This window comes from Tympanuchus pallidicinctus, unplaced genomic scaffold, assembly GCF_026119805.1.
Source record: "Tympanuchus pallidicinctus isolate F22 unplaced genomic scaffold, pur_lepc_1.0 scaffold2, whole genome shotgun sequence".
Lineage (NCBI taxonomy): Eukaryota > Metazoa > Chordata > Aves > Galliformes > Phasianidae > Tympanuchus > Tympanuchus pallidicinctus.
In genome coordinates this window covers 46,811,606-46,833,789 of record NW_026294721.1, presented here as the reverse complement: position 1 = coordinate 46,833,789, position 22,184 = coordinate 46,811,606, and the positions used below count along the sequence as shown (strand labels likewise).

Below are 22,184 nucleotides of genomic sequence, written 5' to 3'. Positions count from 1 at the left end.
GCAGTTCTGCATGAAATGTTACAGCTAAATGATTTCCAGTAGCAAAGTTTGGTCATTTAAAGAGAGCTTTCTCAGTGTTATGCTTCAGTCTATACTGTGGAAAAACGAGAGTCAAGCAGAAAGCCATGGGATAGCATTGACATGGGGGGGGAAAAAAAAAAAAAAAAAAAAAAAGGAATTAAATATAAAGGAAAAAAAAAAAAGCATCACAGCTCTCAGCAGAGCTTGTAGGCAGCAATGTACAAGCTGCAACCTGTTTTCTACAAGGATTGGCCCATAGAAAGGAAAATGCATTCTGTATCTTTAAATTTGGTATTGTCAGACCTGTCGCCTTTCTCTTACGATTGAACAACTGCAGTGTCACAGCATAATTTCAGACAGCTGGTGCATGATTGAGAAGGATTCCTCTGTTAACTGTGAGCCTCCACAATTCCTCTCAGGCAGCCAGAAAAACGGCTTTAACAAGCTGCCTGTAGCTCACAGGTTTCTCAGCAAGAAGACAAATCATTTAGTGTGTGTTGGTTTTGAAATGTTTTCCACTAGTAATAAACTATTGCGTTGTCTGACTGTTTTTCTAGCTGTTCACCTTCGGATGGAGAGAAGACATCCGTCCTGGGGAGCCACTTCACACCAGGAAGTTCTGCTTTGATGCCATCTCACACAGTAGCCCTGTCACACTGTATGACTGTCATGGGATGAAGGGGAACCAGCACTGGAGCTATAGGAAGGTCGGAGTCACTCTGGGTCATTTCAGAGATTCAGACTGTCTTAAGCCTATACTCAGTCTAGTGCAGACTTGTATTTTCAGAGAAACTTCAGAGAAGTTGCTTTTTAAAATCCAGTCTGTTTTATTCCAATTTAATTTTGTAGTAAACTCTCTGGAGTGCGTTCTCATTGAGTATTCAGCTACTTGTGTCAAATTTAAATGGAAGTGGATCCGATCCAGCTCAGAGTGTGTCCATGTTGGGTGTCTGAAAGGTGTTATATCATTCTGGCATTTGAAGATTCTGGTGTCATTTTAAGTGAGGCACTATTGAAAATATTTGCATCTGACATGACAGAAAGAAGAAATGCTGCTCAAGAGTTAAATATTACTATTTTACTACATTTTTACAAGTGGCAGGTATGTCTACCTCAAAAAAACCCCAAACCAACATTAAAAGCACTTGCTGTAAGCCTGAAGACATTGGGAGTTTATAAATTAAAGATAAGCAGCTCAGACACTACTTTGATCTGCCAAATTCTGCCCATTTTGAGCAATCACTAGAACAGGAGGTCAAGCTAGGAAATGAAAGTGCCTCATTTGGGGTATAAAAAGTCCTGGTAATGCTACCAGGTTTTTTAAAGAATGATTAATCAGCAAGTTTCCTTGATTAAACAATTGCTTATAAATTATTCCATGCAGGGTAAGGACATCCATTTCTGTGATGAATTGAGTACTTCTTCTTATGCATCCTTTGATTTTCTAAAACCACTGTGCCTTTTCCCCTACATTGCTTATGCTGTGACCTAGGTGGCAGGAATTGGACCATGTTAAGTAAGCCTCTATAGTACTTTCTAGATTAGAGTTATAAGCAGGAAAATAGTTCAGAACTATTAAAAGTAGCTTTTCCCCAAGTATTTTGAGTACCTGCTTGTTAGCTTGTGCCATTTTTTAACCATATTTATGTTGCAATCCAAGATGTATCGCAGAATTTTCTCGAAATATGTTCTTCAGATTCTACTCGTAGTGAGGTTAAAAAGTGTGAGCTGGCTCTTTAGAGGACATAAATAGTCGTGGCTGTATTGCTGCATATATGGCTTTATAATGTCATTATAATCCCTTCTTGCTTCAGAACACTTCCAATTTATCTTTCTGATCGCCCAAGCCACACGAAAGAAGCTTTCATACCCCTAGCACTTCATTGGTGCCTAATGTAGCTGGTTCATAAGGAAAACGCAGATCTGGAGCTGCCCTCTATATGGCTCATCACCTTTGATGTGGACAGAATGCAGCAGATAACCCAAAGAAATGACATTTGAAGGAAAAAAAAAATGCACAACGTGAGTTCTATTAAATCCTCTGCACAGCTTCATTTTTTATTTCCAGAAGGTTGACAGGGCTCATATAAAAATTCTCAACACAAGGCAGGCATTTTCATCTCAACAAAAGGCACCACAACATTTTGTGATGATGAAAGTACTGTCACAGTTCTAGCTGTAATAGTAACCTGACAGCAAGCTGATCAGTTTGCATGAGCACTTACTGCTGAACTATGAAACTTCAAATTGAAAAAAACAAGTGTTGGAACAGTGAAAATATGCTCATTATTATTATTACTGCTTAGGCTTAGTTTTAATTTGGCTGCCCACTAAGTACGTTTTGTTTCATGGAGTTAGATTTGCTGTAAAAATTTGTGGTGGAACAACTGTACCAAAAAAAAAGCCTGTTATAATCCTTACTTAGTTTTAAGAGCATCCTGGAAATAGGATTTATACTGTTTCCCAAAGACAAGAAAACCATACAGCAAAAAGATGCTTCTATCAGTTTAATTGCAGCTATAGCAGAGCTCTTTACTAAGAGGACGGTATGCAACTAAAATTGCACTCTGAGTAAACCAGTCATAGTTTGTGGTTCAGAAAGAAATGCTTGCTTTTAGGAAACAAAGACCAGATCAGCAGCTGTGTTCTTTGCACCATTTACAGAAGCTGTAGCTTTCTAATGGTCATGTGTCCATCTTATCAGCGTTGTAGGAAAAATGAGTTTGGTCAGTGTCTTATAAGATGCTGAATAGAAAGCATTTCTTACTATACTGTCATATCACACTCTCATATAATGTCATATAAAACTAGAAGATAATAGGTTTTTTTAATAGGTTATGCTACTTTCTCTTTTCAAGAGTAAGTGTTTAAAATTCTAGTACGTCTATGATAGTGAGTAATCAGTACTTTTAGGACCAGTTCAAACTTGGCATCTGTAATAAAACCGCCAAGTCTGCATTTAAGAAACCTCTGTAAAAAGGGATAAAGTAGACTGAATCCAAATAATATTGTGAACAGCACTGTGGGTTAGAAAAAGGAAATGAGTTTAATAATAGGGGAAAAAAGCGTTGATGCCATAATGGGGCTTTGAAATCAATTCTGAGAGCAATGGGAGAATGCTAAAAGTAGTAGAGATATTGGAGAATGACAGCTTTCCAAGAGAAAGCCATTTCCTTGACTGTGTTTATGATTTCTAAGCATGTCAGAGCCAAAGATCAACAGTGGATACAGATTTCCATTCCTCCCAGTGAAGCAATATGCCCTTGTTTTTCAGCATAGTGTCACTCTGGAGTGGTAGGTAATACATTGGTTCTGATAAAGTACGATTAAATTTATGTGCCCTAGTCTCATCTGTTGAGCACATGTATTCAAGAGAGGGCTGATTTAGTAGGTCTTTAAAAAATAATGGTTATAATTGTGCAAAATCAATTTCATTATGCTATAATTCTACCCTAAGCATAGTGACTGTGATAGAAGCTAGACTGGCAACGTCGAAACCTGTGCCCTGAATAGGGTCATTTGTTCACACTCTCCTGACAACTTCAGGGACAAACTGTAAAAATTCACTCTTTACCTTCTGAGTCCATAGATTATCCCCTCAGACAATGAAAGACATGTCATTGTGATAGTGATTTTTATCATATGGACATCTGTCCTACTGAAACTGTGGCTACCGACTAATTTCAGATAAACTACTGCAGCCACTGGTTGATAATGACTTCCAGTTGCTGTTGACCTTGGCCATAGTTATAGCAGTGACCTAGAAGAAATGAAAGGCTCTGTGTCTCATTACCAATCCCCTGAACTGTCGAGAACCATTATCTTATGGAGAAGTTTCTCCTTCTGTAAATAGTATTCAGAATTGCCTTTATGCAGAAGAAAAAAAAATCACTCTGCTCTTTTCAGATGCTTGAAAAGTCTCCAGAAGGGTCCTTGTGGCTTGGTGTAAGGAGGAATTTATATATTTCCCTCAGAAAGTTCTTCTCTGGGGTGCATGCAACTGTCACCCATTGAAGTCCTCAGCCTGTTTTTATTGAGTTCCATAAGAACTGCAGGCTTTGACCTTAGGTCAGTGTAAGCTGGAGATGATAAATTAATAGGCCATTATACATAGCTAAGGCAGCCAGAAGTTTTCCCACAGTAACTGTGTCCCTCTCCTTAAGAAATGCTCTTCTCTCCTAATAACCAGACCGGCTGAGAGAAGCACCAACAATGCTTCATTCAAGTATTGCATCCCCTGGATTTTTCTGTGAGAAGACAGACCGTGGGCTCTTTTGTGAAGGCTGGTGTGTTTCTCATAGCATGCATTTTGTACTGAGAGCAAGCAGCTTCCTCTCTTCTTGTACCAGCTACTGTGTTAAAGCTTCTAGCATTCCAGCTTTAGCTCTGCAGTAGCTTGGCTGAGCCCTTCCCAAGCTACAACATGAGAAAAACCAGCTGTCCCCTTTCCACAGGGCCCCACAGCAGGTGGGCAGCCATGGTACATCCCATGGGTTCTTGGGAGCTCTGGTAGGGTCTCCTGCTATATAGAATGTGACAGCCCCACATGCATGTTGCCTGTGTTCGCAAGCTGCTCCCTGTACCGAGCAGAGCAGGGCTTCTGGTCTCCCTATCCATACAAAGCTGATTCCTTTAGCAGGCTTTGAACACATCACTCAGAATTACTCTCTTGTGGGTGCATGCATTTAAGGTGAAGAGTTGGGGTGAAAGCCAGTTTTTTTGAAAGGCAGGTAGAACACCATCACCCTCCAGTACAGCAGAGCGCTACACTTTTGAATTTGCTCTCTGTGGCATATACTAAATATTAAAAAAGAAAAAATAAAAGTAGTGCTTTACCAGTGTTTCACACATCCCACAATCAATTTTCTCTTTCTTAATTAAAAAAAAAAAAAAAAAAAAAAACCACAACTTTCCTCGCTTTAAAATAACTTATATTATTACGTTATATTTAGTTTTGTCTTCATAACTTTATTTCTGAAGGGTGGGGTATTTTTGTTAAAGATGTTTCTGTATGATTGTTGCTGAGCACCCAGAGCACTTTGGCGAGTTTATAATAGGTTGTGATTTGAGAAGTAGCTTTTTTTATTCCTTCTTACAAACTGGGCAAACAGGCACATCCTGAATTAGCTGGCAGAGCTTGTTTGGCAAGGAGGGGAAGAGCCTGGATGTTGTTTACTGAGAGTCATCAGAAGTTTATTTCCACAGATACAGTAAATGCATTGTATAGCCACTGGAAACTTTCAAGCCATCTAATCACTCCCATGTCTATCTCTTGGCCACTTGCCTACACACTGAAACTAGCCTACCCACAAATGCCTGTTGCTCATCTTGGTACTTTCTACTTTACCAAAGAGTCACAGTGGGATGATGTAAAATTCATTCCTTTTTTTTTTTTGGTGTGTGTGTGAAATAAAATGAATAAAACTAAAAACCATGAATATCCTATTTAAAACAACTTAATCTGTGTTTATCCTCCCAAGATCTCCATAGGGATCTAAAAACAGCATTAGAATTTCCTTCTTAGGAGTAGAACTCGAGTATTTCAGTGGCTTGTCTTACAAGGCTGCAGGCAAAATCTGCGTTTTATGGGGTGAGAACTGAGATCATCAGTTACGTGTCTGTCCAGCACAGCACTTCAATTAATATTGTTACTTACTTCTTCATCGAGTCAAAGAATAGCCATTTCTCAGACAGATCTTTACAGATCCTCTCACCCAGCAGCACAGTAGAAACTGTGAAAAACAACCTCCCCTCCCCCCAGAAAAATTGGGTTCAGACATTTAATTGGAGGCTAGGGAAGCACACAGTATGTACAGAAAGGCATTCTCTTTTTTCATTATATTACATGGTTATTAGCTAAAGAGAAGGTGATGTCGTCTCATTCTTTCCTGAATCCTCGATTTTTTGAAGGACAATAACAGAAGGAACGAAAGTGCTAGATTCTCTACAAGTTTCTAAATTAAGCTGTGGTTGTTGCACAAGGTTATCACACTGAGCATACAAAATTATTTCAGATACGACTGTGTTAATCCATGTTCAGTAAAATGAGAACGCTTCCAATTACTTGGCGTTTGCTACTTAATTCTGTTTTTTTCTCATTTCTGTAGGACAAAACTTTGTTCCATCCGGTAAGCAGCAGCTGCATAGATTGCAACCCATCTGAAAAGAAGATTTTCATGAACAGATGTGATCCTTTATCTGAAACTCAACAGTGGGTTTTTGAACATATTAATACGACTGTTTTAGAAAAATTTAACAGCAAGGCCAGTTCCTAGGGAAAATTAAAAAATGAACACACCCAGTTACACACAGCCTGCAGACTACGTTTTCGCCAGCATCTGGGTCGAAGGAGTCAGGAATTAAATTTCCTAGATCCAGGAAGTCTGCTCTAAGGATTAAGAAAATGCCCCAACAAGAGCCAGCAGGCTGTCCTTGAGGATGTACAGTATCTGAAGAACTTGGCTAGGAGCCTCACCGGATGCTGCTGAGAACTTCAGGCTGAAAATTCCCTTGCTGGTCAAGGGAAAATTTTGTTTAAAAACTGTTTGAAAGTACTCCAAGTTAATAAAGTAAAACAAAACTCTAGAGTTTCTCAGGTCTAATCCTGCTGTAGTGAGTAGTTCAGAACAGACGCTGTGATTTGGGACGGGTGTATGGTGTGCATGACGGCTACAGGAACCTGAAGAAATCCCAGGTTTTAGAACTAAACATGCTGTTGGAAGAATAATGATGTCCCAGCACTCCCTAGACAAGATATATGCTCTGTTGATATTCTCATTATAAAAGGTCGGGTTAAGCAGGTTTAACCCTCAGAACTGCTGCAATTAATTTTAAATACCTCCCTTTTACATTCCATTCATTACCAAAATAGGAATGGTAGAAATCTTAGGGTCTAGAATTACACTGTAGTGAAGCATGAAATAAACTGTAAGGTTTTGCCCTCACATTTCTCCCTTCAGTTGGGAAAAAAAAAAAAACCAAAATCATAAAGCAATCAAATTTCTATACGTGGTATATTTAGCAGTTGTGATTCAAATCCCGTTGTCACACATGGTGAGATTGTTCTTTCAGTGACAAATGTAAAAGCAACTGCAACGTAATAGAAGGCATGTGGACTAGCTATCTTTTCTAAGGTAGAATCCTTACCAAAGTGTACATTAAGTTAAAAATAGGTTGAAAAAATCATCATGAGAGCAGGAAATAATTGCATACTGCATGCTGAACTAGGTTAGTCAAATTAACATTGGTACGCTGCCATCACCTAAAAAAGCAGTGTTTCTCTGTAGTGCAGCTTAAAAGATCTTGCAGAAATCATGTGGTGTTCTTGTCAGATATAAGTGGAGAGAAAATTTGACATGAAGCGAGTTGGGTGGTTTCAGAGTTCTTGATGAAATCTGTGATGGAGATCACATGAACATAAGCTGTCAAGTGAATGATACTGCAGATCTCATGGTGGAGGAAAGGAGGAATGAAACAAATTACACGTGGCTGTATTTTGGTGCTTTAGGCACAGATACAATTCAGATTCAGACAGACTTCTGTCACACTGATGGGCATTATGGCACGTGGTGTCCCTCACACCCATTGAGCTGTTGTCATGTGAGGCCGCTAAAACTTATCCGAAAAGCCTATGGCTCTTCTCAGAAGGAATCAATTAATGCTAATATGTGGACATAACTAACAGGTTTGGGATTTTTCAAGGTGAGAGCATGTATATATGTGCATCAAATGAGTATGTGGACTGCTTTTGTTTAAAAGGCCTTTACAGACAAATGCACCATAAATGTGGATAGATGAAATTCCCCAGAGGTGGCTGTAACAGTGCCGTCGGCTTCCAAAAATATCATAAGGAATTAAGTTGCTCAGTCTGACTGCTGGAGAAATGGCTGACTAGCCAAAATACTGCTGTAAAAGCTATCATGTTTTGAGGCAGAAGGGCAAATGTGTTTTGTTTATTGCTCCTTACTCTCTATTTAGGCTCAAAGAGTGTTGATTGTATCCGAAGGATGTTTCTCATATCAGGTAGTGTGCACTATTTTATGACAGCACCTGTAGTTGCAGATTAAAAATTGTGTTAACCTAAAATTGTTCGTTATAGGAACTTTTTAGAAAGGGAATGAGATGCTGAAGCATTTAGGATGCATGCACTTGGATGCATCCATACACTGAGTAATTGCTGCAAGTTAGTGAAGAGGCCTTTTAATTTAAGAAAAAAAACTATAGGCATCATTTTATGATTTTAAAGCAAAAGAATTTTCTTAGGTACCGTTTTAATTTAATTATGCTGCACTGAAGGACAGAAGCAGAAAGAGTAATGTGTGGGGATATTTAGGTTGCTGTCAGTACACAGAAGCAGTCTGGGCACTGAAGGCTGCCAGTCTTCACAGATACAGTTCTTGTAGCATCATCATTTATTTGCAGCCTGAACGTGAGAAATGAGAATTTGGGTAAAGAAGAAAATGGGCACCTAAAATGTAAATTCAGTCCTCAAGCTGCTGATTGAAACTGACCCTAAACTGTTGAAGTCCCATATGCCCAAAATAGAGAGGTAAAGGAGAACTGCTAAACCAGCTGAGCAATTTATAATATGCACAGATTGGTAGGGTTATATCATTCAGTCTCTGCCTGCATCTTGGTGGTCTGACTTTGAAATGTCTAATGGGAACTATACTGCTGCTAGGGCAGAGATCTTCTATGCCTTTTACAACCCTCATTAATTAATATTGCACAGCATCCTGCACTGTCAAAGCAAAGCTTTCCATTACTCAGTTGAACAGTGATTGTGAGCTCTGGTAGTCCCTGTCAGATAACAATCCATCTGAATGGTATCCAGATGTTTAGGAAAATTCTGTTCTATGTATTGTTTTCAGTTTTTATAGGCAAAATATTAGAAAAGAGATATGAGAGTTTTTCACGTCAGCAGTGAGCAGCTTTTGATTGATCTGGAAATATAATGTTTATGTGAAAGTGCAGATCTTGAGAAACATCTAATATCTTGCCACAGTGTGGCATACACACACACATACATACATATATATATATATATACACACACATGTATGTATACATTATCAGTGGAAAGAGACAAGAGATGGGTGGAGGAGAGGTTTGTTCTCACTTCGTGGGCTGAGATTTCAGGTATTTATTATAACGCAGGAAAAAAGAAAAGAAAGATAGCAGTCAATAGCCTAGTAGAGAAGACAGTTACTTCACTGTTTTCAGTTTAAGCATTTTTCTCTTTTTAAAAACATACGAAAAAAGCTCTTATGCAGCTTCTCACAGGCAGCTGTAATCCTCCTGCTGAGCAGAGAAGGTGGCCCTGGGGACTGAGTTTCAGAGCTGTGCTCCTGTAGCATTTGGGCTGATGGATTCACAAAAAGGTTATGACTTGCTAAGCATGGAACTCCTTCAGCAGGAAGTGTTATGAATAATAAACGATCATCCCTACCTCTAAATTAAATTCTGTCTTGAGAGTTCTCCAAAGCTTTCCACTGATAATAGCATTTCATGACTAATTTAGCATTCAGAATTTCTTCAAGTCTTCCACAACCATATCTTTTTTTTTTCACTCAGTGGACATCTGAGCAAGTAAAAAGATAGGATGGACAGATATATTTTCCTGCCATATTTAATCAGAAGTGTTTAACTTCAGTCCACATTCCTTCCAAAGACCGTGAACTTTCTGTACAAAAAGGTGTTTGCAAAATACTACATAGTGCACGGGTTGCACTGACTGATAATTTCAGTGAAATTCCAGCTGGTGATTAGCTTCAGTTTTTCTGCTGATTGTTTTATGGGAATTTAATCAACACACCCAAAAAAATATTTGTATCTTTAAAGTTCATTAGCACTTACCCTAAGCTTTTCTCACTTGAGGCTTTCTGACTCTTTCAGAGGTCAGCAAACTACTACTGCTGCAGATGGTAGCAACTGGAAAAAGTGGAATAAACACCAAGTGCAATGAAAACTCTCAAATCATTTGTGTTTCCCTGTGCTTATTCCAAAATCCAAACTAAGTAGAAGCCCTTGGCAGGGGCATAAGGGGGAGAGGAGTTGGGAAGCAGCGTTGTACAAAGGCATGACCTTATTTCAGGAAAATGACATCATTTGAGAACAAATGTTTCTGCGACATTATGGATACTTTAGTGATATAATGCATACTTCCTGAGTGTTATCAGTTTATAAATAAATGGACTGTAGCTGCTGAACTAGGTCATCTTCATGATAAAGATAGACTAGGCTTGAAAGGAAGAGACAAGCACTTAACAACCTTTGGTTACTGGCAATTTACCAAGCATCAATGTCTCTGTGACCTCAGTGAAATCGGATGCCACAGAAGATCACAGAAAAAATGTATGTGTATAGCTTAACCAAATGTATTCAATGGGAGGCACCCCTTTAACAGTGGATATCAGTCACTTTTGCTTAAAAAAATATGTAAAAATTTTAATCAGAATTAAATTATATTTTTACTGCTAACTTCTGCAGGGAGCTTAGTGAGTGGTGGCTTCCAAGCCACCCAGACAGAGTGGGGAAGGAATGCTTTGGGAAGACAGCTGCTGGGAGGTCACCAGCACGAGTGCAGCCTATAGCTCAAGAACATCAGTTTGTAGTGCTGTTGGTCCAGCATCTTTCCAGGAAACATAAGATGTACATTAAAAAAAGAATATGATGACAGATTTTTAATCCCTCGAGGTCATTAGGTGAAACCATTTCAAAACACTTAACAAAAAGTTGATCAGAAGTAGCTTTTCTATGGCTGGTATTAGATATATGAGATTAATGAACTCATTTGTATAACTCCTTTCCAAATCTGTTCCATATATCTCTTAGAAAGTGCACAGAGGTACTGAGGTTCTTTTAAAGAGGTACTGAGGTTTTCAAGATCTTGCAGTGTATGAAAGTAAATTTTGAAAGGTCTTTAGAATATTACATCTGGTATATATAAAAGGTAACAATAAAAACAAAACAAACAACAACAAAAGCACCCTGACTTCTTTAGATTTTGCTAAACTTCTTGTTCTAAAATAGTATTCACTGACCAGAAAATTTTGGTGAATCAATAATATAGTTTAGTAGCAGTGCTTAGTGCTTTCTAGTTAAGGTTTCCACTCTTAAAAACAGATACGTATATGGAATTGTAATGAATACAGTTAGTTGCTGAGAGTCATTTTCTTGTTATTATTTTAACTACATACATAAATCTGTCCTGAAGTGACCTCTTATCTCATATTTTTCTTACTGTAATTCTGAATGCACTGGACTGAGAATAATCTAAGCAGAGAAAAGACCTTTAAGAACTATCTAACAAACCTGTGCAGAAACAAACAAACAATGAGAAAGCTTTGCTGGAAATGAACTGAAAAATGCATCACATTCCCAAAGCTTCAGCTGCATTCAGAAAATGCTTTCACTTTGTATGATGGCTCTATATCCTTTCAGTGTATCAGTAATATCACTGGTATTACCCTTGCACTAGGATCTCTGAAAATGATGTGCTATCATTTGGCACAGTAGATGGACAGCACTCTGCCAGAGAAAAAAAGGGCTTTGGAGGAACAGATCCTAAAAAATCCCTTTCAAACACTGCAGCCTGGGATGTCTTTGGAGCCTTCACTATTTATAAAATTCCCGTTTTCTTAGGTTTGGTTTTGTTTGATTCTTTGTTGCTTTTTGTTTGTTTGTTTACACAGTACACTGGCACAGGCTGCCCAGAGAGGCTGTGGAGTTTCCTCTTTGGAGATCTCCAAGAGCTGTCTGGATGTCGGTCTGGGCCCCAGCTCTGGGTGGCCCTGCTGATGGAGCAGGGGATGGAGCAGAGGGACCCAGAGGTCTTTGCCAACATCAGCCATCCTGAGATCCTGTGCCCCAAGGGCCTTCATGAAAAAAAGTGCTGACAATAGGGGAACAAAGAGGACACAGGTTAAAAGAAATAAAAATGATAAAGATCAAGTCCTCAGCACAGATGAGCATATTAAGTGTACACAAAAGTAAATCTGTTTCTTCTGTGTGGCTGTTGCAGTAGATGAATGTCTCCCAGGAAAATACAAATGGGAAGGAGCCACACCAGCAGGAAAGGCCTTATGTAGCAGTGGAGACAGAGTCACAGTGACCTTTTGTTGAGAAGCAGATGAATAGTGCCGTAAGAGTGATATCACATAAGGGATGTGAAGTGAGCTGCAATGTGACAGGTCTGGTAAGAAATGCTATCTAAAAGACATTAGGACATGAGAAGGAAAAACTTGGTCCTCATTAACCTTTGCCCTTATTAGCTTTGGCAGTACCCCTGACCCTTTGTTAAGGTATTAGTTGATGTAATTAAGTTAATCCTTCACCCTGGCCAGCAAATGCTGGAAGGAATCACAGCCCAAGCAAATGTTTCTTGGTTAGCTTGAAGCATCTGATTGACACAAACTCTTGGCAGTTTAGTCAAAAACCCCGACTAGCACCAAATCTAAAGCAATATAACATCCTGAAAGATCCATTGGCCCTTTGTGTCCTTCTGTGAAAAAATATTTCAGTTGCTTCAAGGAGCAATTGATGGTAATGATCCCAGATTGAGAAAACCAGGAGTAATGAACTTGCACAGAGGTGAAAGGGCAAATGTGCAATTATGACGTGGAGGTTTAATTGAGAAAGGATGGAGGAAGCAGTTGATACAAGAGAAGATGCAGGAGTTGGGTTTATTTCTGGGTATGAAGGAAGCATGATTTGCAAAGGTTAGCTATGGATAACTTTGGGTACCTCTTCATACCAGTGCTTGCGTGTTTATTTCCATCACAGATGTTCAGAAATTGAGAGGCAATCACTCCCACCTCCTCTCGGCAAAGGACTTAAATTTAGAAGAAAGAACTGTATAATCTAAAACATACTGATCATGAGGTATGTGTGTAGCTACAGCAAAGCTTTGCTGGACACCAAGTCAGTGCTGAGGTTTCCACCAAAGATATATGTGTGTATATCCAAGGATGCTTTGGGGATAGCATGTAGAAGCAGAACATGATGGTCACTGGTTAACTTTAATGTTTCTCTGCACCTCAGGCTGTTTTGAAACAGGATAAGTGGTTAACTAAATTTTCCAGGAAATATCAACCCAGGTGAGTACAAAGCAGATCTGCCTCCGCCCTGTGTGGATCAAGGTATCCCATGTTCCTCTTCAAACATTGCATAGAACTCCTAAACAAAAGTAACACCGTGACTCTGCCGTCATGGCTCTTTGCAGCATTTGCCTCTTTTTAGCCATTTCAGTTATTTTCTTCATTCTTTTTTCTATTTGGTCTTTCCTTTAACTCCTCAACTGCAGGATTTTTTCAGAATAACAGACCTCCTTCCCTTCCTTCTGATGTGTGATTATAGACCCCTTCCTCAAGGTAGCAATGACTAGTGCTGCTCTGATCTTGCCCTGGCAGAGCCATGAGCCCTTCTGCACTGGAGACACCTCTGCTGTCTGCTGTGCAGAATGGTTCCAGGGCAGAAGGGAGAGATCCTGCCCTTATGGGTCAGTATCTCAATGCAAGTTTTGTCCATGCTACAAATGCACCTCAGCACAGGCAAACATCTGTTTACCTTCTGCAAAGGAGAACACTTCACTGGCAATCTCCTTTCTTATTCATCCTTAAAATTCAGTGCTGAAGTCAGAAAGGGAATTATTTAAGATCAGAAGCATCTTGTTCCATCAGTACTTCTTAGAAACATTCAGAAGCAACTGAACTTAAACTTCACAAGTAGGTTTTAACTCATGATTATCCATACTAAGCTCATAGATACAAGAAACTGAGTTATAATTCCATTAAATTAAAATGTGGTTTGTATAAGCCATTAGGGGGTTATAACAACTTTAATTGAAGGCATTATTTCAAATGTAAAATTGGTATGTAATCTCTAGTGAATACATGATACAAGTTCACCTTGAGTTGGCTGGAGAGAGGCAGAGTGGCTTTTATTTTCTCATAAAACCACAAGTAGAGAGAGATTGTCCAACATGCAGCATCTCTTGCTTTTATCTGTATAGAGTTTCAGTTATTTCTCCAATAAGTTAGCAAAGGTCGTATGAATATATATATATATATATATATAAAGATTTCCTATGATTATCAAAGCTGCACTTGCAGAGATGGCAGTAAAACATCCTTTCCTTTCCTATTAGCAGAAAATCCTTTTCTTTTTTTCCCGTTTGTGTTTATACACCTGCAAAGTCATTTATTTGTAAACAGAAGACATTAATACAGGTTTAACCCTCTCCCTTTGCTAGATGAGTTCCTGATAGATCAGAGTACTGGTGTGAAGACTGTGTTAAAGCAGCATAGAAAGGACTGTCAGCCAAGGAATGAGGATTCCTTATAGAAGAACAATAAGCCTCTGTATGGGAACTGTTGAGCCGTAGCCTTAAACCACTGATTGATCACCTGAGGTAAAGACAGGGTCAGCCTTGGGAGCACAGGTGAAAGCAATTCAGCAGTGTGACCAGAAGGGCTGGAGCCTGGCTCCACCTCTTCTAGACCCCATTTAAGGGCTGACTGCCAGTAGGGAAGGTCTCTTTCTGGAGATCCCTCCTTTTGGAGTTTGTGAGCCTAGGATGTGGGTGAGCATTTCATTTTTGATTGTCTCTTTCCACTATGGCAGTCTTCCTAACTATAAGCCTGTAATATACCATCCTAACCATACTGCTCTTCTAACTTGTACATTTGTTAATTGTATGCTCCCTGAAGTTTTATTTCCTTTATTTGTATGATATTAGTGTTCAGATCACAGCTAGTGCTCTGTGTCTAAAGATATCATAGTAATCTGCACCTGGAACAGTAATGATGCTTCATCAGGGCTCTGCTACCAGCTTTCTTTATGAATCTATGCACCATGGCTTTGGAAAACCATTCTTTGGAGTTGGGAGCTTCGCTCACAGTTGTTGTCCCTGTAAAGGACATTTCTTCCAGCTTTGGCCTAACCTGTTGTTTTCCACCTAAAACTCTGTTGGCTGAAGTAGTTTGGCATTGACTAACTTTCCAGAAGGTCTCTAGATAATCTGCTCCACCTCAAATCATCCAGTGCTCCACAGTGGTCCAGCCCACATGGGCACATATGTGGTTCATGAAGGATTAGGTGTCAAAACAGAAAGGTATGGTTCTTTCTGAGCCTTTAAGATGCTTACGTTTATCAGCTAGCCTTTGTGATGGCCAGAGTGATTTCCAGGTACCTCTGTCAATAAGCAGTCTTTCTTGCAGGTATCCTGTGAAATTCCCACTTCTCTCATTTTTCTGAGAGCCTTTGCTTCCTATTAACATTCAGGAATAAAAACCAACTCCTCACAATTCAGCTATTACAAACTAATTTTAAAGGACCAAGAAGGGCAGGGGATAAACTTATGTAATCTCTGCCCCATGTGCTTGTAGGCAAGGCAGCCAATAGTGGTGTGAGCTGGTAAGTAGATGGTAGAAAATCAGTCCTCAAGAAGTGAGTCAGTTGTCTAATTTTCTGTGAACTGAGGTCTAGTTCTTTGGTAAGTTTGATTTAGGAAATATAGCTCTCTAGAAAAGGAAGAATGAAAATGGGGAAAATGTTTTTAAGTATTATACAGTAGGCTGCGATTAGTAATATATAATATGTAATAGATTAAATAAGAACATAAACTTCTGTGCTGACTAGTCTGAGATAGTTGGCTTAGATCTTTTTAAACAACAGTGGTAAAAGCTTTGACCAACTTGTTGATGCATTAAAATAAAGTTTTCAAGACATACTGACAAAGTTTACAGAGTACATGCCTGTAAATTACCAGACTGTAGCTAAGAACCTGAATAATGAAATAAAAGTTGTACACCTGTCCTATTTTATATTTGGATGTGTCAAATTATGGAATACAAAGAAAAATTGCTGTAGAGCAGTTTAAAAAAAAAAAAGACCTTGATCTGAATAAATACCTCTCAGAAATCACAACATTAGTGTTTCAATTTGTTGTGCATCTGCTGCTGCTGAAACCAGCCATGTGTATCAAGTCAGGGAAGAGGCAGGAAAGTTTGTTTAGAGGCTGCTTGCTGCTCCCACAGCCCCAGCCACACCAAAGCAGAAACCAAAATCCATTACTCTGTTGAAGACAATATCAGAACTTGAATGTCCATTTAAATAAGAGACAAATATAGGAATGTGTACAAAATTGTCACACATACAGTTCCTCAAGTGATAAGTAAGGAAGTGTTGAAAGAGAAAGTGAACAGCTGATTCCAGTAAAAAGTGATACAAATAGAGATCTATTTGTCCCCCTCCAATCTCCTAAAAATCAAGAAATAACAACAACAAAAAAAAAACCTAGAAATTCCCAACTGATTCTTCATATATTTTCAACTCATAAGTTGAATATCATATATCATCTTCCAAAGTAAGATTAAGCTATTAAAAGCAGGTACTTTCCTGGAGAAATTCAGGAGTAATAGACAAGAACAGCAAGGATCAATCATCTTCAAAGACCAGGACAGAAGAGATGCTTATTACTTATTATCTGTCCTTCAAAATGTTTTTTTCTCTTTCATTTGCATTTCTACTTTAAGCTTGATTTTATGCATTCCCATACGCTTTGCTTCTTCAGTGCTGTACCTCTACACTAAAACTTTCTAATCTAAATTATTTGGTTAAATTCATCCCTTTCATCCACTGCATACTTTTTATTTATTCAAGCATCTTTCCAGGGGTACACTTAAAGCGACCATTACTTCTGAAGTACTTTGTCAGAAATAGTGAAAAGAAAAGGGTAAGTATGCACTGGAAATACATGCCTGTTCCTTGTCTAATAGCTTAAGAGGCTGCTGCAGTCAAATGTGAACTGAAGGCATCTCCAGCTGCAAAAGGAAAAAAAACTCTCTCTTCCCACCCAAGCTTTCCACTGAAACCATTCCTTAGATTAATTCCTTAGGCAGTTCCACTGAGCAAACTTTAGTAAATATCTCTCCAGAACAATCATAAACTTGAAGGGATGTTAACAGCAACAAAACAAAATCCTACTGAGGCGGATTTTATGAGTAACAAAAACTCATATGAAAGCCCTAAGAAGATTGGAGTGATTACTTTACAGGTGCTACTCTTTGGCAAGTGAACAACTAGGAACAGAGAAAAAAAAATATTATTAAAAGAACAATAATGCTTTAGATACATCAGAAACAATTAGCCATTAGTTTTAATGTAGCCTGAAGTTAAATGTGGTTGAGCAACATAGTATTCTACCAGTTGCATCATTTAAAGTTCACTGTCTGGGGGAAGCATGGTGCATTAAGAAAACCAAGAGCCTTCTGCGAATTTTGTGTCGATTATATAATTAACTTTGATAACATCAGATGCAAACCATCAAGGAAAAAGAGCTTTAAAGAGCTCTTGCAGATAAGGGCACATCAGGAAAGTAACAAGATTTGAACTGGGGAAGGAAAGGAATGAAAAAGGACTGCACCACACTCTGGTGTGCAAAAGAGAAAACAAGAGCTAGATAGCAGCTCCTGGTGCGTATTTACAAACATAGTGCAGCAATGGGCTGAGCAGGTTTCTGCTTTGACTCTTCTTTTGTGTCAAGACCAAGCTGTGGCATATATGTTGGTATTGATCAAGAAGCAGAAGAGCTTCCAAGTCTGGCTTCTGCTTCCTTCTTATCTTTCTTCCTTCAGCAGTGCTTGTCAGTGAAGTTATGAAGAGTGTGTGATGAATGTATACGTTAACTATAATTGCATCCTAACTGAGCATGTGGGCAGCTGCTCAAGCAGGAGGGATTTTGCTCCTCCAGAGATCAGCAGCAGCAGCTATGTGATTTCAGCCTTCACGTACAGCTTCACACGTGCAGCAGCTGTTTGTAAACACTTGCCACCCACACCCTGAATCTCTGTCCTTAAAACTTGTGATGCCACTAGCGCGTGCAATAATTCCACACACTAGCTACCTATTAGCTCAGTGGCAGCACTCATATTTCCCCTGCTCTGAGTATAAACCCCTGCCCAATTCTGAGTAGGATGTTCACATTTTGGATCACTGTAGCTGGACAATCTTTTTTTTATTTTGAGGTAAGAGGAAAAAATGTATATTTATTTCTTTAACTCTGCCTGATTATATGCTTATGTGACGTTCAACTAATGCCTCCTCTAAGCATGTCTCCTAACTTACATCTACATCTTACATAAGCTTTTAGTTTAAGGAAATGCCAGAGTAAATTTCCATGCTGGCAGGTGAAGGCCAGAACTGATGTGCAGAAGAAGAGTAATTCCCTACCCACATACAGGCAGATGAACAAGAGACAAGAAAGCACTGCCAGGGCACTGACCCCAGTAGTGATACCTTCACACTTGAAGCTCCCAAACTTCCTGTCAAAGCGGCTGGCCCAAACAAGGCCAGAAAGTGGACTGCTGTGCCAGGATTACTTGTCTGTTCTCCTTTTCTAGAATCTGAACTGAAGCACAGAGTCAGTTGTCAGTGAATATTCCCTGAAGCACCACCCTAGGCCACCCCATATATTGAAGGTGACCCAGGCAGGTCCATGCTGGACCAGCATGCCCACTGGGACAGGAGGGCTGCAGTTAGGGTAACTGGTGTCACCTGAGCCATCCCACATCACCCAGCTCCTCACCAATTCCACTCTTCCATTGACCATCCCAAAAGGTACATAAAAGACTTTACGGACTTGCCCTCTTTTTTTCTTGAGCTGTTTTCCTCTAGGATTTCCTGCTTGTGCTTCCTGATTAGTGACCAGCTGTGGTTCCACCACTTTCTTGCCAAGAAATCTGCATCTGAAGCCTTCTGTGAAGGTGTATTCCCTGCTCTCCAAACACTGAGATGTCCAACTGAAAGGATACAACATCAACCCCAAATTAGGTCAGTAACTACATTATTTGTTGTTTTCAGATCAAATGTCAGTACCATAGGCATGTTTATGAAAATATTTGAAGCAATTGTTGTTGAGATATGAGAACAAGAGCTATCAAACTGTGAAATAGGTCAGGAAGGAAGGCTGGGCAGACAGGGAAGGGTAGGGAAATGAAGTTGCGGTGTGATCTATTGAGAATGCCAATGTTTTTGCTGCTAACTGTTTATTAAGGTTGTACCAACGAGGAATGCTAGCTGATTGCCAAATAAGCTTTGAATAGCTATGGATATAGGACTATAAAAATCTATTGCAGGCTGCGTTTCATGGCTTCTTCTAAATAGGATTCTACAGACTAAAGATCTGTGCCCCTGACCTTTTTGGAGGCCCAACCCGCTTGTCAGGGCTCTGGCTCAAGAAGCTGCAGCCTGCCATACCCACCTGCTGGTCTCTTGGCAAGGAGGGAAGTGTGACATATGCCTTGCTGAGCAAAGCAAAATGCCTTTGCTGTCCACCCTCACCAGTTGTCAGCATGTCCAGTGCTATTTGTGTCATTACTGTACCACCACTGCCATTTCTGCAAAGGTAAGGAAGAAACACTTCTCTTGCAGTCGAGGCAATATAAACAGTGTCTGAGTTGATAAGCAACATGGCATGGCCTGGGTAAGCAAACATTTCTCATGGAACTTTTTGGATGTAATTAGAGGAGAGTTTGCTACTTAGCTAAAAGCCTTGATTATCACTTTGTGCCTGTTTCTTCTTTCAGAAATACCTTTTGAATTAAGGAATTCAAATTCCTAAAAGAGCTCATCTCATTTTAGGATGAACCAATAAATAAAAAAGTAGGAACTTTTTGTCCTTTGGACTATCCACTTTTGGTATTGGAGATGATGTTGAGCTTTTGCTCTGCACAAGAAGCCTTCCTCTTTCATCGGTCTTTCATGTGAGCACTTACTGGGAGCTTCTTCACCTAAATCACACTTGAAAGGCTGAAATTGTGCTAATTCTCAGGACAGAATTGTTAATTTGAAGGGAAGTCAGCCATAAATGAGGTCTAGAATATATTCAATTCTCTGAAGAGCCTCTACCCATGTAAACCTAGAGTAATGTTTCTCTTACAAAGCACAAGTTTGAAGAAATGTGAGACGATCATTTTCTCTTATTTTTCTCCCACAGTATTCTTGGTGGCTGATCGCTGTGGTTGGCATAGGCAAAAACTATTGCTCATTTAAAAAAAAAAAAATCCTAAGTGCTATACCAGTAATAAAGAAAACAGTTTGCATTTCAGATGAAGAGGAAATAACGTATCACAAAATATTTACTCTACCCAGAAGAGCAGCAATTTACAGACAATTTAACAGCAATTTGATTCTTTTTGTGTGTATATTTAAAGCTTGCAGCAATGTTTTCACACTAAGATTTTCATTTGTGCATTAAGTAATTTTCTTTAAGCCTTAGAATTTGATCGGGTAATATCTTGAATTTAAATTCTCCCAAAGCTAATAGTGGTCTAGATGTGAGGTTTTTATAGCTCATGGCATGCAAGGTGTGCTTGTTTTGTTGAATTTTTTGTTGTTGTTTGCTTTTTTTTGTGGATTTTTTTACACATATGTATCTTTTTTAAAAATAGATTGCAGACCTATTCACTTTTTCTGGAGAAGTTTAACAGTATTAGCTTGTAAGTTTTCTGCTTTTAAGCAAGGTGGAAAACCTTACCATTTTACCTGGTACCACAACTGTACTGTAGACTTCTCTTTAAGCTTTATTATTGGTAGTATCAGCAGCTGTGTACCAGGATCAAATACTGCCTCAATCACATGGCAGCTGTCCCATTAGTAAAGCCAAACCCCAGCATACCCACTTGGGCTTGGCTTTGTGTGGACGGCCTGCAAAGCTGAGCATGCACTGCTGCTATTCAATAGGCAGAAACAAGATATCATCTTGATGCCAAGGCTTTGCTGGCTGCGATCAGTTCTGGTCTGGATGTGGTACAAAATGCAAACTTGTGCAGTACCATAGCAAGAATAAGCAAAACCAAAGAGCAAAGGTGCAGCTATTGAGAGGAAAGCAGTTACAATAAGAAATGCACACGCAGCCCTCCACAAGCATAGATAAAGCAGAGACAAAGTGAGTAAATCATAAAACCTTATTGCTAACAAGGAGGAATTGTTTATTTGATATCCTGTATCAAAGGAAATTAGAGTGCAAATAAATACCATCATACTACATATTGATTTTTCTTTAAAACATGTTGTTACGGGCAAACAGGACTCTGAAACTGGGTTTCTTCCAACAGCATTAAAAATTAAGGCCTCAAGTAGAAAAAAATTCATACCCTAAGACTTCAAGGTACAGAAACTCTTCTGCTTCCGTTTGTTTTCCTTCTCTTGATATGCAGGTGCTAATAACTTGTTCTAGTCTGAATCTCCGTTAGTTAAAAGAAGATTTTCTCTTTCTTACCTCTGACCAGATACAAAGTAGTACTGAGTTGGTAAGTGTAGTCAGGGGGTAGGATAAGAAATGGCACTACTAAGAACCACGTAGAGCAGAAACGTTGGAGGGCATGAACAAGGACAAGGAAAATTCCAAAAACTACATTTGGCTGCTATGAGTTACCAAATTCACAAAATTATAACTTGCTGAATAAAACACACATAAAACTCTCTGCAGCAGAGAATGCCATGGGAGGAACCTGAGCCACTGACTGTTCTTGTGGTATCTGAAGGCTTAGCCTACCTGCAGACTCGCTTGTGGCTTGTCGAAGAGGAATTTCCCTAACCTTCTGTCTGGAGCATGGCCCTGGGCTCCCATTGCTATAGAAACAGAAGTGCTCCCAGCTGAGAAGCCAGCTGAGCACTGAGAGGGTTGCCAGGGTTTTTTGGAAGGCTGGGAAGCCTTCTCAAGTCATGAGGTACAACTCGAGCTGAAACAATGAAATGGTTTGCCGTTGGCAGGCAACCAAAGTTCACAAGTTTACCAAATGAATTATGTTCTTAATGTGCTAGTGTTGACTTTAGGGCAATCTGAGCTCTCGGCGGGTTTCTGGGGAGAAAAGAGTGATAGGGTTTGTGGAGTGAGAGTGAAAAGATTGACTACCTCTGCAGTTGCTATGAGAAGTTCTTCATGCTTAATTCTTAATGCTGCAAGGTCTGAGGCCTCAAGGAAAAAGCAAGAGCCGCAAGAGCTGACATCAGTAAGGAAAAAAATATTTTCCTTCTGTGTGTCTTCTGCACTCTACTTGTCTAGTGTCTGGCAGAGCATTTGTGAAACAGCATGCTGCTCAAAATGCTGGGCCTGAGATCCTCCCAGGCAGCTCGCTCTGCCTCTTGAAACTGCATTTGTTA

General features: G+C 39.4%; 1 protein-coding gene across 3 annotated transcripts in view; it reads left to right on the top strand.

Annotated features, from left to right (window-relative positions):
* The window catches only part of GALNTL6 (polypeptide N-acetylgalactosaminyltransferase like 6), a 421,689-nt gene extending 414,678 nt beyond the window's left edge, over nt 1-7,011 (top strand). For 2 of the 3 annotated variants that reach the window (XM_052682319.1, XM_052682321.1), the window contains exon 11: nt 579-2,882. In XM_052682319.1, the coding sequence (XP_052538279.1) occupies nt 579-1,022 (444 nt within the window). In that variant the 3' untranslated portion in view covers nt 1,023-2,882. Of the gene's footprint in view, nt 1-578; nt 2,883-6,128 lie in introns of those variants that run through there. The other variant, XM_052682320.1, reaches the window with a different exon arrangement.
* Nucleotides 7,012-22,184: the final 15,173 nt, after the last annotated feature.